General features: G+C 40.7%; 1 protein-coding gene across 6 annotated transcripts in view; it reads right to left on the reverse strand.

Moving 5' to 3' along the window:
- pdzd2 (PDZ domain containing 2) overlaps positions 1-15,973 on the reverse strand; it is a 43,766-nt gene that overhangs the window by 15,437 nt on the left and 12,356 nt on the right. For 3 of the 6 annotated variants that reach the window (XM_034595682.1, XM_034595681.1, XM_034595686.1), the window contains exons 2-15: positions 15,463-15,821; positions 14,511-14,989; positions 12,004-12,517; positions 6,379-6,524; positions 6,298-6,303; positions 5,871-6,018; positions 5,226-5,378; positions 4,557-4,656; positions 4,028-4,176; positions 3,122-3,241; positions 1,074-1,188; positions 860-933; positions 389-611; positions 53-170 (exon numbers count right to left, since the gene is read on the reverse strand). In XM_034595682.1, the coding sequence (XP_034451573.1) occupies positions 53-170; positions 389-611; positions 860-933; positions 1,074-1,188; positions 3,122-3,241; positions 4,028-4,176; positions 4,557-4,656; positions 5,226-5,378; positions 5,871-6,018; positions 6,298-6,303; positions 6,379-6,524; positions 12,004-12,517; positions 14,511-14,989; positions 15,463-15,582 (2,465 nt within the window). In that variant the 5' untranslated portion in view covers positions 15,583-15,821. The remainder of the gene's footprint in view (positions 1-52; positions 171-388; positions 612-859; positions 934-1,073; positions 1,189-3,121; positions 3,242-4,027; positions 4,177-4,556; positions 4,657-5,225; positions 5,379-5,870; positions 6,019-6,297; positions 6,304-6,378; positions 6,525-12,003; positions 12,518-14,510; positions 14,990-15,462; positions 15,822-15,973) is intronic. The other 3 variants (XM_034595684.1, XM_034595683.1, XM_034595685.1) reach the window with 2 other exon arrangements.

The following is a 15,973-nucleotide window of genomic DNA, read 5'->3' on the forward strand; positions in this document are numbered from 1 at the left end:
TTTTACAGTACAGTTTGTGCGTCTCCTGAGTGAGACTACATATACATTTTACCTGAGCCTGCCATCCATCTTGGCCACAGATCCCAGTGCCAAGCTGTGGATGTAGATGCCAGGAGCAGAGTTTTCCAGGGTCAGACAGCAAACTCCAATCCCCAGACCAACACCAGGCTCTAAATAAATCAACATTCACTATCAGAGAAGAAGGGTTCTCAAAACAAGAGATCACTGCAGATGAGACCTTTGTATGACATCTGGCAAAAATATGTAATTCATATTATCACAACGGCAAAAAAACAGCAAAGGATACACTATGTACAGTTCAAGCATAAGGACATACACACATGCCCCTTAGTTTCAATGAAGGGAATTCTTAATTAAGCCAGCTAACCTTTATTAAGTGTGACCTCCATGATGACGCAGTCTTTTGGACCGGGACCAGGGCCCTTGCGGCCATCAGCCTCTTCAAACCCTGAGGGGACAGGTGTTCCTCCACTGGTATTGGAGTTGGGTGAGCTGGAGCGACTGAGGAGGGTGGGGGTCGGACAGGGTGTCAGGCTGGGACTGCGCAGACGAGTTCGAATCGTCAGGGTCACGACACCTTTTTTCAATTGCTGTTGGAAAAAATAGAAGTGAGGTGTAATGAAGTGGAGATGAGGACAGACGTTTTTCCCGAAATGACTAAAAAGGGCTCTTTAAGAAGTCCTTGGTTGCTTCACTAAAAATATGATCAAGTCAGTGAACTTGCTGGCATTGTGAGCAAATTAGTCAAAGGCATTCTTTATGTGAAGATGATGAACAAAAACACATTTTACACACTCATTTTAAAGAATGTTAAACTTTCTACAACATGAAAGTCCACCTTGAAGGTCTGGATGGCCTGTTGGTGTGTGAGTCCTTGGAGAGACTCTCCGTTCACTTCCAGAATCTCATCTCCTGCACAGGGAAGCATAGAAGTAGAATGAGATGCATGTTCAGCACATGTGTAAATGTCCCTGTTTCCCTCGTAATACATATTTTACTTTCCTATATCCTGCACTCTCAATTCAATGGAAGAGAATGAAAAGTTAAGTTACCCTCTTTCAATCGTCCATCAGCTGCTGCAGCTCCATGAGGAAAAATGGTTTTAACAAAAATCCCCATCTGACCACGTGCTGAGTCCTGCCCACCAACAATGCTGAATCCCAGGCCCTATGAAACATAGATCCCAATACATTTCAGACGGGACAGGTTTTCAGACAACATTATTTTGGCATATTCACAAGAGTTATGGTGGTGGTTTTGGACATAAAATGCCATCATTTTATCCCCTCAAGATGTTCCTAAGATATCATGTGAACGTGATGGACGGATATCCACATGTATGGATGGACAAATCAACAACATAATGCCTCTGTCCACTGTCGCCAACACAGAGACATAGAAAATGACAGATTAGGTCGGACAATCTAGGAGAAAATTGAATATGTCATGTCAGGAGTTTGAAGGATGAGTGTTTTTGTAGCTATATGCTGAGTTTTGGACGTGATTCAGAGAGTAAGACAGTTGTTAATACTATATTTACAACTACTTTGGCTCACACTCTCTTTATGAAGTCCATATTATTTCTGTAATTTTGTGTAACTTTCTTCACCAAATGAAACACATCACTCGGCATTCCCACACATGCAAAGATGCACATCATATTCTAATATCTGGTTATCTTTTTGACAAAAATATATCATAACTTAATTTACCACTAGTTGGGTTGTACTGACGAATTGTGAATACATAAATAATAAATGTTTTCACCTGTGCACACATTCCATAACTTCAACTGACAATGAATAAAAGATCTAATGATCTGGGTGTGTGAACTGGTTTTCTGCTTTAGACAATGAATTTGATTATCAGCACCTCAGCTGCTGCTTTTTTAAAATCTTTGATTGACTGTTACTACTTAAAAAATTCACAAGGTATAAATGGCCAATCCCAGCTGAAATTTGACAAGAGGCAGCGTAAACTCTGGACATGACGACAGCGTATCACAGGATTATTATTATTATTGTTATTGTTATTCACATCGAAACATAACAAATCGCCGCCGGATTCATGACACGTGCGCACCAGCCGATTTTATTCTCACCACCATGCGTATGTTTGTGAATCAGAATCCTTCTAAATCGACAGGTGCGTGTCCGCTCTCTACAATTAGCATACAGCCACGCCTCTATTTCTCCATATAAGGAAATCCGTTGGTCATGAAGAGAGCGGTGTTTCCTCCTCACTCCTCTGACCTGCGCTCACTTTACACTTTAACAATAAACACTGATCACAAGTTATTAGGACACATACAGGACTGATGTTTACTTTGTGTTTGTTTGATTCTCCAGAGTTTATCAGACACATGTTTAAACCTGATACACAACACGAGACGTGACGTGACGCACACAGTCAGGACATCAGGGTTAAAGGGACCGGAACGATCCGGAGACATGATCCGACATCATCGATTCATAACTGAATACAAGTGATTATCAGTTTGTGTGTGAAGAGGGACAGAGATTAGCAGACACACACACACACACACACACACACACACACACACACACACACACACACACACACACACACACACACACACACACACACACACACACACACACACACACACACACACTCCTGCAGAAGGAACAGTTATTTAAATAAATGGAGTTTTAATATACTATGTATTAGTTAAAAGGGTGTGTGTTTACATTTTCTAGGACAGCCGGACCTTCATCATTTGTGCGTACGCATGGTCTGAGGAAGTTCTAAATTTGTTCGCAGAGTACAAACAAATTAAGTTAAGAACATATTGATGAATCCCAGATTTGAACGTCAAACGTTCGTACGCACGGTTTAAGCATAGATTTGTGCTTACGCACTGTTAGTAAATGAGGCCCAATGACAATATGAAGCTTATTTTGGCAGCAGAACACAATCGGTAAGGAAGGGTATGATTAAAGATCAAACATAATTGAAGTGATAGTTGCAAAATTACACACTGTGGTTGTACAAACGTGTACAGTCTGTTAGTGTGAGCTTACATACACACACATGGAGTACAGCTTTATTCACTTACATGTCAAAGGAGTGCACTCACCTTGCCCTGGCCTTTCATCAGCACTATGCTGGAGATAATAGATGGCTGTGCCAGTCGCCATGGAGACTCCACTTGAACAGTGCTCAGGGAGCGGGCTGATTTCTTAATTATCTGATACTCCTGAAAAGGTGATGGATATAAAAAGCAAAATAATCTGTCAGATTTATCTTGTAAAAACAACATCTTTTTTTATTTGTACTCATGGTTTGATGCTCATGTCTTTTTTGTAGGGACTTCACACCTACAGCTGCTAAGAGGCTGTGGTTCTTAATGTTGTCCCCTTCTTTTAATTTCTCTCCCTCAATTATCCAACTCTGTGATTAGTGCAGCTCTCATTGTCATTGTTGTCATGACAGAGAGTGACCAGGCTTTGTTCTGGGGTGTGTGTGTGTGTGTGTGTGTGTGTGTGTGTGTGTGTGTGTGTGTGTGTGTGTGTGTGTGTGTGTGTGTGTGTGTGTGTGTGTGTGTGGTGCCACGTGTACCAAACATTATTCTTCAACCATAATGCACGTAGCATACATATACTCACACAACTAGCATTTCAAATCAGGAGGTTGGTGCTCTGTCACTAGGAGTTACTTACTGTCACCTACTAATCAGATGGAGTTGCATGTGTTTGCTGACAAATCATGAATCAGGCCTTGACATTCAAGGTAGAAATTTATGAGCAGCGTTGTTTTTTCAGAGTTGTTGTCAGGTCGTTCTGCGGTTCATCTTGCTAAACTAACATCTTTAACAGAAATAGCGTGCAACTGCTTTGTAATAAAGGCCTTTGATAATCTAAGCTAATGGTCTAAAGCACAAACAGTCAAAGATCGTACTTAGTCTCTTAATGAATTATGAGTGTGTTTTGGACATAACATGTGATAAACCAATCGGAGTGGCAGCAGGGAGGCGTTCACTGACCTGTCTCACTCCAGCAGTATCTAGTTGTTGAGGTAGAGAGTGTTTACGTCGGCCAGGCGGAGGCTTCTCGACCACTTCACAGCTGCTCACACCGTTCTCCACAAACAGCTCATCATCCTCACCCACTGACTCCAGGCGACTGCTCCCCCCTGATCCAGGAAATAGAATAATTTCATTCCACTGCAAAGAAGCAGCAATTTCAGTATGCCATTATAATTTTTTTCTAAATGACTTCAAATAAAAAAAATGATTATAAAGTTACAGCCAAAGGGAATAAGGTCAATCAAATACCAAACTTAGGAAGTGATGCTTGCACTATCTGGGGCAACCCTAAAGAGCCCTACATCACCTCCAATACACTGAGTACAACCTCTGTCTCTATCAAAGATCATACATGGAGCAATGCAATTATTTCTGAAAAGCAAAGATACTTTGTTGAAAAGTACTTCGTAAAGCCTAACCCTGATGTTCGTTTGATTTCATTTTGAAGGATTTTGGTGCTAATATCCTGTTACTGTGAGGTACCAACCTTGGGATCGACTGCAGAGCTTCATGGGTGTGGGGCTGCTGCAGGATCCTTTGGGTGCCTCGACCTTACTTTGTTCTTCGAGTTTGTCCAGGTTAGATAACTGCACGGTGACACAGAACATTTTCAGGAAATCTCATGTTAAACAGATATGGATTGTCTGATATCTGATATTACTATAATTAAGCCATTCAACAATTTGTATTGAATTTCCCAGTGTATAAATCATTTTCATAAATAGATTATCACTTCTTCCTTCAGCATGAAATTAAGTCTGAATGTAGCCTATAGTATAGACCCTGGTGCATTAGCCCTGTGCTGTTTCCAGTTCTTCGCTTCTCTACTGTACTCAAAGGAGTCTGTTGAGATGGTTCAGTCCTGTGATCAAAATACATCTGGATTACGCCTCCATCTGGATTAAGTAGGGCAGGCCCAGAACACACTTGAGGGATTATGCATCCCATCTGGCTCAGGAAGAGTTGAAAATAGTGAGAGGAGAGGAAGACCTGCCCAGCTGTCATCACAACCTTTGACCACATTACACTAAATACCCCCTGGTGCTCACTAATTCTGCTTTGTGGGATGGGTTTTCGTCGGCTGGATCGATTTACGTACAACAAAGACATTCACCCACAGATACATAAACATCTACTGGAACATATCTGTTTATACCAGGAAGGGGTTGTGCAGATTTGTGCTGCTGTTGGAAATCTGAGGTGAACGAGGGACAGCAGTGTGAGACAGAGAGGACGAGGAGCTGCAGGTGCTGACCAAGTCTGGCAGACTGGTGGAAGGGAAGCGCTCAAAACCCACTTCTGACTCCTCCTGCAGGGGCAGAGATTATAAGTAAATGTATTGTTAAAATCAAGGGAGTATAAAGTCATGTTTAGTATATGTGTATGGTAAAAGTATACATTTATATTTGTTTATTGGCAATTTCTAACAGGACTAGGAAAGAATACTTGAGCTGCATCTTGTAGGACCTATTAACACCTTAGGAGAAACTGTCTCTTCCTTTCCGTCGACCCACATGAATCCAATATAAAAAAATCCAGTTTTCCGAAGAGTAAAACAGCAAATGTCGTTTTCATAAAACAGAAAAAACAAATTGGCAGAAGGCCACTCTGCTTCGTTTCCCTCTAATTGTCTAATAACTCTTCTAGTTTGTCATTTGTGTTTTGTCCATTGTTGTTGTACTGTGGTCCTGTAGCAGCTGTGTGTGTGTGTGTGTGTGTGTGTGTGTGTGTGTGTGTGTGTGTGTGTGTGTGTGTGTGTGTGTGTGTGTGTGTGTGTGTGTGTGTGTGTGTGCACGCTTACCCTGTTGGCCACCACCAGTTGGACCAGACCAGTAGTAGAGCGGAGAATAGCAACAGCCTCCAGATGAGTGAGACCTACCAGAGACTGACCATTTATCATCAGCAGCTCATCACCAGCATGAAGACGCCCGTCCCTGAAACACACACACATTTAAACAGACTAACATGTGTTGTACTGTACAAACACACACACATCGGCTCCTCTTTAATCCTTTGAACTCCAAATAGAAAATGTCTTTAAGACATTAATAGAGTTAAAGTGGATGGGTACAAAGCAGAGTATTTCCAGAAGACATTTGTGCTTAGAAAAGTTTGAAAATATAAAAACAGAATTTAGATTATAGCAACTATTCAAACATTTAGTAAATAACTTTAAGTAATCGATGAAAACAGCTAATCATTTTACTGAAAGCAGGAGCTCATATACTGTAAAACTCATTATGATTCACTGAAATGCAGAAAGAGACACACAAACAAACACACACAGTACTAAAGAAAAGTAGCAATACCTGTGAATGGCACCCCCCTCCTCTATATGAGCTATAATGATGCCATGAGGAGAGCGCTTGGAGCCCCGCCCCCCTGTTATCTGTATGCCTAGGCCCTCCTGACCTTTCACCAGATGCATCTTCCAGATGTGGCTGCCATCTCTGGGCTGCAAAAGAGCACAAATAAACACACATCAATCAATACATCATACATCATGAAGTTGAAGACAACAATTCAACCAAATTCATGAAAATGTGACAGAAAAACCTAGACAGCTTAATCCTTAGACTGCACACACAGTCTGCCACTATCACATTGTGTGCGCTGTACAGGTAACCAGAGTATGTATGCTTCATTCAAACATAATTATGTTGAGAAAAGATCATAATCAGGATAATACTGATAATAATAATAACAAATCATAATAATAACAATAAGAAACGATAATATTGTGTGTGTGTGTCCGCAACTGGAGTCATATAGTCAGTGAGTCACCATTTTAATGAATGAAAGCCTATAATGATGAACATTCATTACATTTAGCTGACGCTTTTATCCAAAGCTACTTACAATAAGTGCATTCAACCATGAGGGTACAAACCCAGAACAACAGGAATCAAGAAAGTACAATTTGCTTCAAGGAAGCAAAACTACAAAGTGCTATATGTAAGTGCCATATAAGTGCCACTAAATATATATATAGTTTTATTTATTTATTTATTTTTAAATCCAAGATATAGTCGAAAGAGATGTGTCTTTAGTCTGCGGTGGAAGATGTGTAGACTTTCTGCTGTCCTGATGTCATTCTCAATCCTCTAACCCACATGCTAAATCACTGTCCCATCACTATTTCTTTCACCATAACAGTTGTTGCAGGGCTGGGATCCTTTTTATCCTCTCAGACATCTGTACACAGATCTGTCGTCTCTACTGGAACAGGTGGTTTTGAATCCAATAATGTGTTACTTATCATCCACTACAATGAATGTGTTGCAGTCTCCTGCAAGCTTGACATAATATAACCAAAACTAATAACTCTTTCATGTAGTCATGTAGATGACCACGGTCAAATCAAATAAAAGTCAAGCTTCTTCATCTAAACCATGGATGTCTTCATCTGAAGGTATCTATGGGTTCTGGTTGTTGCAGCATGTGCAGTGGACATATGCAGAGAAAACCTTAATGCTTTGGGGCCGCCAAAATTATTTTTTGTTTGAATGATGGGGGACTATCTACTGGTTTCCAGTTCTCAAAACTCAGCTCCGTTCTTGCTTATTCATCCACACGTGTAGGCTCTCAGCCATGCAAACCAGGTAGAGTTTGTTTTCAGTACAGTATGGGGAAAAACTCCCCAAACAGTGTCAGCAGCTCAACATATAGGCCTGACATCAATATCTTACCCAATAGGCTGACAACTCTCATGCACTAAAGATTCATGCCATTGACACAGATCTCACACCACACATGCCTTCTCTCGCTCACTGTTCATCTTGTCTTCCTTCGATTATGACTGTACCCACCACCAGCTCAGTGAGGTCTCAACCTCAGTATTTTGAATATAATAAATGTTTTTAAGATAATTGTCTAAAAATAATTATACTTCAGTCCTGCAAAGATGTTGTAAAACACCAACATCACTGACTTTCTCATCCTGACCATAAACATCTCTCTGTCAGATTCAGATGGTGAGACAATTGCCATTGGCCTTCTCAATGGTCCAATCAGTGTAAGCTGCAGCCAGATGTTAAACTAAAAAGAGACAAAATGATCAGACACCATCATTTTCAATATTTCTAATCAGTTTCCTGTCTAGATCATGGTCTGTACTTAAATGTGTTCGGCAGAGACCACTGGTTACACTTTGTTCTGCCAGGTGGTATTGGATATGCTCTAAAATTCACATTATTGCTACATGTTATTCTCCTTTCATTTAGTTAGTTTTGTACCATGTGGTTGTATTCCTGTTGATGAATGCTAGAACACACAATTGTGCCATGTGAGTGTAGCGCTGTGGTTCTGTGGCAAACTGTTCTCAGGCCCACTGTTTTTACTCTTCATGCACATATATCACATTAGATGTAGCCACAAGTCTCCACTCACTCAAAAGGCCTTTAATTGATTATAAAAGCACATTTGTTTGTTTTCAACTTCACTTGCCAATAGTCAGTGTGAACAGCTGGTGACTGCAGGGTGGAGCATAAAAAAGACCAAGCCAAGTCATTGCTTCATTCTACTGTAGCACCAGCAAACTCACAACATGTCCTGGTCTTGGGGTGTGCACAGCTGTTTCATGATTTTCTATTTTTAAAGAAAGTGTCACTCTTAAGAGATGGACATTACGCAGCGCTAGCGAAACCTAGACATGCATTACTCTAAGTCCAGCACAGATCAATGTGCAGCACTGAATCAAGTTGAACACACCTGTCCCTGCCCTCATTAGATTAAACCTTTCCACACATGCACACACTTTACAGCTTTGTATATCATCAATTTTAAAGACTGTGTTCATGTTGTGTAGATGGATTTTGGACTTTGTTTTCTATTCCCCCAAAGGGCAGGCATATATTCCCCCAGCAGTTCTCTCGGGGTCCATTGTTTAGGGTTCAATTCCCACTGCAGTATACTAATCTTATTTGACAAAGTTGTAACATTATTCTGACTGACTGATCCCTCAGTCAGAGGACTTTAAGCTCCTCTGTCTAAGCATGTGTGATGAAGGTGTGACCTGCTGTTGTCCTGTCCCCAAGTGTTAATTCCTCTGTGACGGGCCGTGTTCGTGGTGTACAAGGAAAGATACAACTCAGACTCTAACAGTACAGTGTATCAGCTCCAGGACATACAATTTCAGAGAAAATCTATTTAACATAAAGCACAACTCACAGCCCAATATTCTTCAATGCAAGGCTGCTTGCATTGAGAAGAATTGAGTTTTGTACAGTGGTGGTTATTGTTGGGAGCTTTGATGCACAAAACCCTTATGTAAGGATAATTTTACTGTGATAATCAATAAGATAACTATTTTTCATCTTTTGGAATTATTAGATTTAATTAGTATGTGTCTCTAAATGGGAAAAGGTGCAGCCAGTGTTCTAAACCTTGCTTGATCAGTATTACCCTCAGTATTACTCCTTCAGTATTCCTGAATTCCAATAGTTGAATGCACTAATTGTAATGACATGTAATGTAATCTATTATGGGACAATCAGACTGAAATTCACTTCCCATTTTTGTCCACCTGGCACTGGGTGAGACACATTCACCACTAGTGGCCAACTGCTGTTTAATCAGATTGAACTTTGACATTAGGAAATAACAAGGCTCTCCATTGTCCAGCTTGTCTGAGAGAGGAAATGGAACTAATCTCATTCAGCGAACACAGTTTATTCTTCTCTTATTAATGAGAGCATGTTTCTTACAGCAAAGCTGTAGTGGAGCTGATTTGTAAGAGAATTTTGACAGTAAACTCTAGGAGCAAGCTTCATTGAAAATACTTTAAACATAGACACAATTTACATTATGATACAAATTGTTTCTTCTCATCAATGTTGTAAATACTCTTATTTTGCTGATGTTCTCCTTTACACGTGGCATCTATTGCACTTCTGTCCGTCCTGGGAGAGGGATCCTCACATGTGGCTCTCTCTGAGGTTTCTACATTTTTTCCCCTCTTAATAGTTTTTCCTTACTCTTGTTGAGGGTTAAGGGCAGAGGATGTTGCACCTTGTTAAGCCATATTAGACAAATTGTGATTAGTGAATATGGGCTGTACAAACAACAATTTGATTGATTGATTGCTCAGTGGTGCTAAATGAGAGACAGAAGACAGACAGAGTTACTGAGGCTTGTGGAATAGAGGCTAGCTCAGGGAGAGGGGAAGGAAGAACGGGCAATAGGCAGGTTCCAAAACGCCTTCTGTTTATATGAACGCAAACTATTTCATGGTTTGTGTTAGTGATTAGTATTAACAATTGGTTACAATAATTATCAGAATACATAACCATTTAGATTCTGTGCTTTCTTATTGTAGTGTAGTCAGACACCCATGTGGTGTACTTCAAACTTATTTTCGGTGACAGGTGACATTGGGCATGTACACTCCTACAGTGTGCAGAAGTGATTTGTTGCTCGTGAAGTTGAATGACAGAAAGAGCAACACTCTTCTCTGATGCTATTTATGTCTTCTCTCTAGAACAGCTTCATCTACCAATTTAGTTTGGAGTTAGTAGAGTTAGGTTTAAACCGAGAGGGAAATAAAAGAACAGGGTGATATCTTTGGCAAAAACCTGACCAATACCATGTCAGTGCAAAATTATTCTGTATGCAACTAACTTACATTAACAAATATGTCTTGTCTTTTGAATGTAAAGCATTCACTGTCTATGTTTCTGCAATATCTGGAGCATCAGGAGCATGATTTATGCTTTTAGTGTTTGGTCTAGACAATTCAAATCACCAAAACTAGAATCTATCCTGAACCTTAACTAAGTCTTTTAGTAGCCTTGTGCAAAATAACCAGAACATGATAGTAGTACTGTCTTGATCTGGTTCTTACCAAGTGCATGAAGGGTGCATGCAGTAGAGCATGCAGTTTTCTTTCATGAGTGCAGTCTCAATGCCTGCTGAGAACTGCATGACCCTCAATAGAACGTTCACACCGAAACTATGCCGATGGTTGCCTACGAGTACGGTAACAACTTTATGGATATTTTGATGGCCCATCCATGTGCAATTTACCCTAGTGGTGCAGATGAAGAGTGAGAGAGAGAAAGAAAAGCAAGAGCCTGGCAAAGAGTGCTGCACATAGTTCTAGAATAAAGCAATGGCACAAAACACAAATTTAGAGAACTTAAAAGTTATTATGAGAAGTGTAGAAAAGTTGATTAATTATGAAATGTGGTGGGAAAAATTAGAATACAGAGGGTGGGTTTGAGGTTGCCTCTTGGGTGTTTGTGTCATGTGTTATTTATTCATGATGAAGGTTTTGTTGTTCAGGTCCTATCTGCTGGGGGCACCTGGAGATTGGGCAACGTCCTCCCAGATCATAACTTTAAATACCAAATGAGTTTTTTTAACTTCCTGATTGTCCATACTCAGTTGGTCTTCTGACCAGGGCTTACTGGTTATCCATCGCACTTTATTAAAAAACCAAAGGAGATTGTGCAGTTGAAGTTGTGGCTCTGACACTGTGGAACACCCTTCCTGCAGACACAAGACCTGTGGTCTCGCTTGATGCCTTTATAAAGCAGCTTAAAACGTATTTATTCAAACTGTCTCTTACTATTTATCTTCAGGGTACATAGGCAATGGCACTTACTTCTGTTTTCACCTCTCATCCTTCTTCTTCTTGTTTATTGTTTAACAACTGTTAAACTTTGTGACTTTGCTCTCTGAAATGTACTTTACCAAACAAATAATGCTTGAACTAATGTAAAATTACTTCATCTCTTTTATTTTTGAAGCTTTATCTTGACTGAATGAATTTTATCGTTAAACTTTATGAAAATGTAATGCGGAAATTACATTTTTAAATCATTTGTGTCAATTGAGAAATAAATCCTGGTTCTTTGGAATGAATATGGAAGTGAGAGACCAACAAAGACCCCTGCAATTGTCCATTAAATTTGAGCACTGTATGGGAGTCTCACCTGGCTTGAAGATTCACTGCTGAACGAATCCATTTTGCATTTCAACGGCTGACTGTGACATCTCGCTGGCAGGGTGGCGGTGCCTCCACTATGCAGATGCTGAGGAAGTGCTCTCACCGGAAGAGAGGTGTCTGGGCTTTCTTCTGTGGGTGTATGTGTGGAGAGGATGTAACCTGCGCCATTGCCTGGAGAACTGACTTCTGCATTAGTGGGAACAGAAGAACTGTAACCATTGTAGCAGCTCTGGAGTTCTGAGTCAGTACTGTCCCTGTTGTCTCGGTTAAAGGATGATCGTGATATGACACCAAACTTTCTTGTGCGTTTGCAGTTTGCTGGTGCGTCAGAGGGCTCAGAGGCAGCTCTGCCCAGCTGCTGGTCTTCAAAGCTGTCATTGCAGACATGGGTACTAACTATGCCATTCACATCACAAGGAGGGAGGGGAGCCTTTCGTTTGACTCTCCGCAGCATGATCAGGTAGACACAGCCTCCATTCCAGCACTGGTCAGCCAGGTAACTGAAAAAAGCATTGAAGGAATACTGTTGTCATTACATACAAGTTTATATATAATTCAGTCCTTACTCTGTGACCTTGCTCTTTGACCTTTGACCACCAAATCAGTGAGTCCATGTAAGCCAAATTTGAAAGAAGACCCTTGAGGTGTTCCTGAAATATCACTTTCACAAGACAAGACATGTGTTCGAGAGGTCACAGGGACCATGACCTTTAACCCCCAAATTCTAATCAGGTCATCCAATAGTCCACGTGAATTTTTGTGCCAGATGCACTGAAAATCGTTTTGGGCATTCCCAATGTATATCGTTCACAACAACTTCACATGACCTTGGTCTTTTAACCTTCGACCACCAAAATCTAATCAGTTCATCTTTGAGTTCAAGTGAATGTTTGTGCCAAATGTGGAGACATTCCCTCAAGGTGGTCCTGAGATATCGCATTTACAAGGAATGTGCTTTGCGAGGTCACATTGTCCTCGACCTTTGGCTATCAAAATCTAATTAGTTCATCGTTAAGGTCCAAGTGGATGTTTGTAACAAATTTTCAAATACTGCGTTCACAAGAATGGGATGCACAAAGCAGAGCTCCAGACTGCGACTATTTTTGGAGACAGTGAGACAAAATTGTATAACTAGTCTTGTTACTATTATACTATTTTTTGTTAAAATTATCGCATAGGCCATCACGTGAATTACCAGGAGCTAGAGAAACATTGTGTGTGTGTGCTGGGAGCGAGGTGGAGACTATACACACGTGTACATACAGGCCCCGGGGCTCCGCCCCCACTCACTGGCACAACAACACACAGTCAGATACGAGGAGCAGGAGCAGCTCGAGCACATGAAGCCGGTTAGTGACTTTGTCGAAGACCAGTGGAAACAAACAGCGAAAATACAGAGTTTCTCTCTGGTCCACAGCTGTTCAACGATCAGAAGGTTGGTTTGTATCTTGCTGGAGATTCTGTGTCTTCCTCCACTCTCCTGCTGACCTGCTCTCACTTTAACTAGTAAACACCAACACTAGTTATCTGGACCTGATCAGTACATGAAGTAACTTAGTGTTTGTTTGATTCGCTCCAGAGTTTATGAGGCTGCATTTAAACATCATGAAAAATGACTCGTCAACATTTTGTGTGTGCTCAGTACAACACGAGACGTGACACTCACAGTCAGGACTCCGGCTAAATTGACCTGAGCGATAATGATCCGACACCATCGATTCATAACTAAACACATGATTGATGAACTATGAACGTGAACTAGTTCATTTTCATCTCTATGAACTGAACTTCGAACTAGTTCTTTGTGTGAACTGGCTCACTGATTGAAAGTTCATCATCTAAATCATAACCATCCCAACCTGTTTACTGAGCTGGGTACATATACCCTGAGCCAAATGTTTAATATTTATTTAAGAGCAATTCTTGTCAACAGAGCCAGAAAGTCCATTTTATTTATTGTTTTGGTTGTTTGTGTGGTTTATTCTATTTATGGTTTATATATTTAGTATTTAATATTTTTAAATAATGAATATTTTTAAGAATGGAAAGTTCATTGCTATTTGAAAGGGTGTACTTGCAGGATTATGCTCTAATATTTTTTTTTTTCAGTGGAATGAAAATGTTTTAAATGACAATAATATTTCACACAATAATTTCTGGGCCAAAATATCACCCAAGGTGGTGGTGTTCTCCATTAAAAATATACATTCAGGCCATCTTTATTTGTATATATATCAATCAAAGGTTTTTGAGTTGTTTTTGCATTTTTTGCCTCAAGTCCACCTTAAATCCTAATAATTTCTTCACAATCTCTGCATTCACTTAGAGAAAATATGAATCTGATATTTCAACCACTATCTGACAGCTGTCTCCTCTCCTGGGTTTTAGAATATTGCTACAGGCAACAATATAATAATATAAACGATGAGACAACAGAGATTATCGTGGTAATGTATTTGTACTGTGGTGGCAGTTTCATTGAAGTCATCTTACCTGGCTCCACTGACGTCTACTCCAACCATCAGCTGCCCATTCAGTGAGAGCAGTTCATCTCTGAGTTTAATCCTCCCACAGCGGGCTGCTGGGCTCCTCTTCTTCACCTCTGTCACCCAGATGCAGCCCACATCCATTATGGGGCCCTGGTCCCGCCTCCTTCTCGGCCCTCCCTTCTTTCTTCCATCAGGGTCCCCAAAAATGGGGATGTTCCCAAAGCTGAGGCCAAACTCAGCAGTATCCCCCTCGTCTTTACTGAGGAAAACGGCATGAACCTCGACATCTAACCCCTCTCTGCAGAGGGATGGGCTAGCTGACGGAGCTGTGTCCCCCTCCATGAAGTTGAACTTAATGTACTCCACCAACTTCTGAATGGCAGCCAGACACAGGGACTTGTCCTCCACATTAACACTGCTAACACTGCTGCTACTGCACACACTATCCCCTTCCCCATTCTGGTTGGAGTCCTGATCCACATGCTGGAGGAGGAAGAAGAGGAGTGACCAGTGAATGAAGCTGGATAACACTTCAGGAAAAGCCTTGAACAACTTAATGTTCATTTCATACTACTGATTGTTTGCTTAACAACATTCTGGTCACTAGTTTACAGTATATCTTTAGACTCATGCAGGGAGTCTACATGGAACACATAAGATGTTTTAATCTTAAACACATCAAAAGTTCCATGAGATTAACATGTGTAACTTTTGGAACATCACACAACAAATAAAGTGACAAAACAAGTTGTCACAAACAAAATATTAGATACAAACTAAATGTCAAAATGATAGGCCACTTCACATAGGTCTTGTGTGATATACATGTAATTGTAATAATCAGTGTTTTGCTCACCACACTTTAACAGTGTTCAAATGTGGTGAACTTTGGAAAGCAAATTCACACCATATTTTATATTTAAGTAAAAACACAAGGTGTGTGACATACGAAGTACCTTGATGCCAGAACTGTCCTGATTCAGGTTGTGCTCCTGCTGGGATCTTGTGCTATGTTCCCCCTGCCAGTCCTCCAGCAATGGGAGGATGCTGAGGGCGTTGTCCTGAGTGATGGGCATCCTGGCATCCTGGGCCTTTTGTTGGGTTTCTCACCAACAGCTACACTGATGATTCCAAAGGTTAGTATAGGCACAGTAACCAGTGTAGGCTGATGGCACCCAAATCCATCTCTGAAGGAGGCTGGCTGCAGAGAAACTGTCCAAACTCTACTCTGAGATTTCCAAAAGAGCCAGGGTGGAAAATAATGGATTACTGGCTGGACTTTTGTGCTGTGGTGTCTGCAGCACCAGCTCATTACCTAAAGAGAAAACAACAACAAGTCACATTGTGGCAGCAGATAGAATGGTAAACAATAATCAAATAAGATTGATGAACACATTTCCAATTAATCCTAATCCCTTATACCAGGGAAGATCACACAATAGTATAATAACATTGTTGGGGCTGAAC

The sequence above is a fragment of the Hippoglossus hippoglossus genome, chromosome 9 (genome assembly GCF_009819705.1).
Source record: "Hippoglossus hippoglossus isolate fHipHip1 chromosome 9, fHipHip1.pri, whole genome shotgun sequence".
Classification (NCBI taxonomy): Eukaryota; Metazoa; Chordata; class Actinopteri; order Pleuronectiformes; family Pleuronectidae; genus Hippoglossus; species Hippoglossus hippoglossus.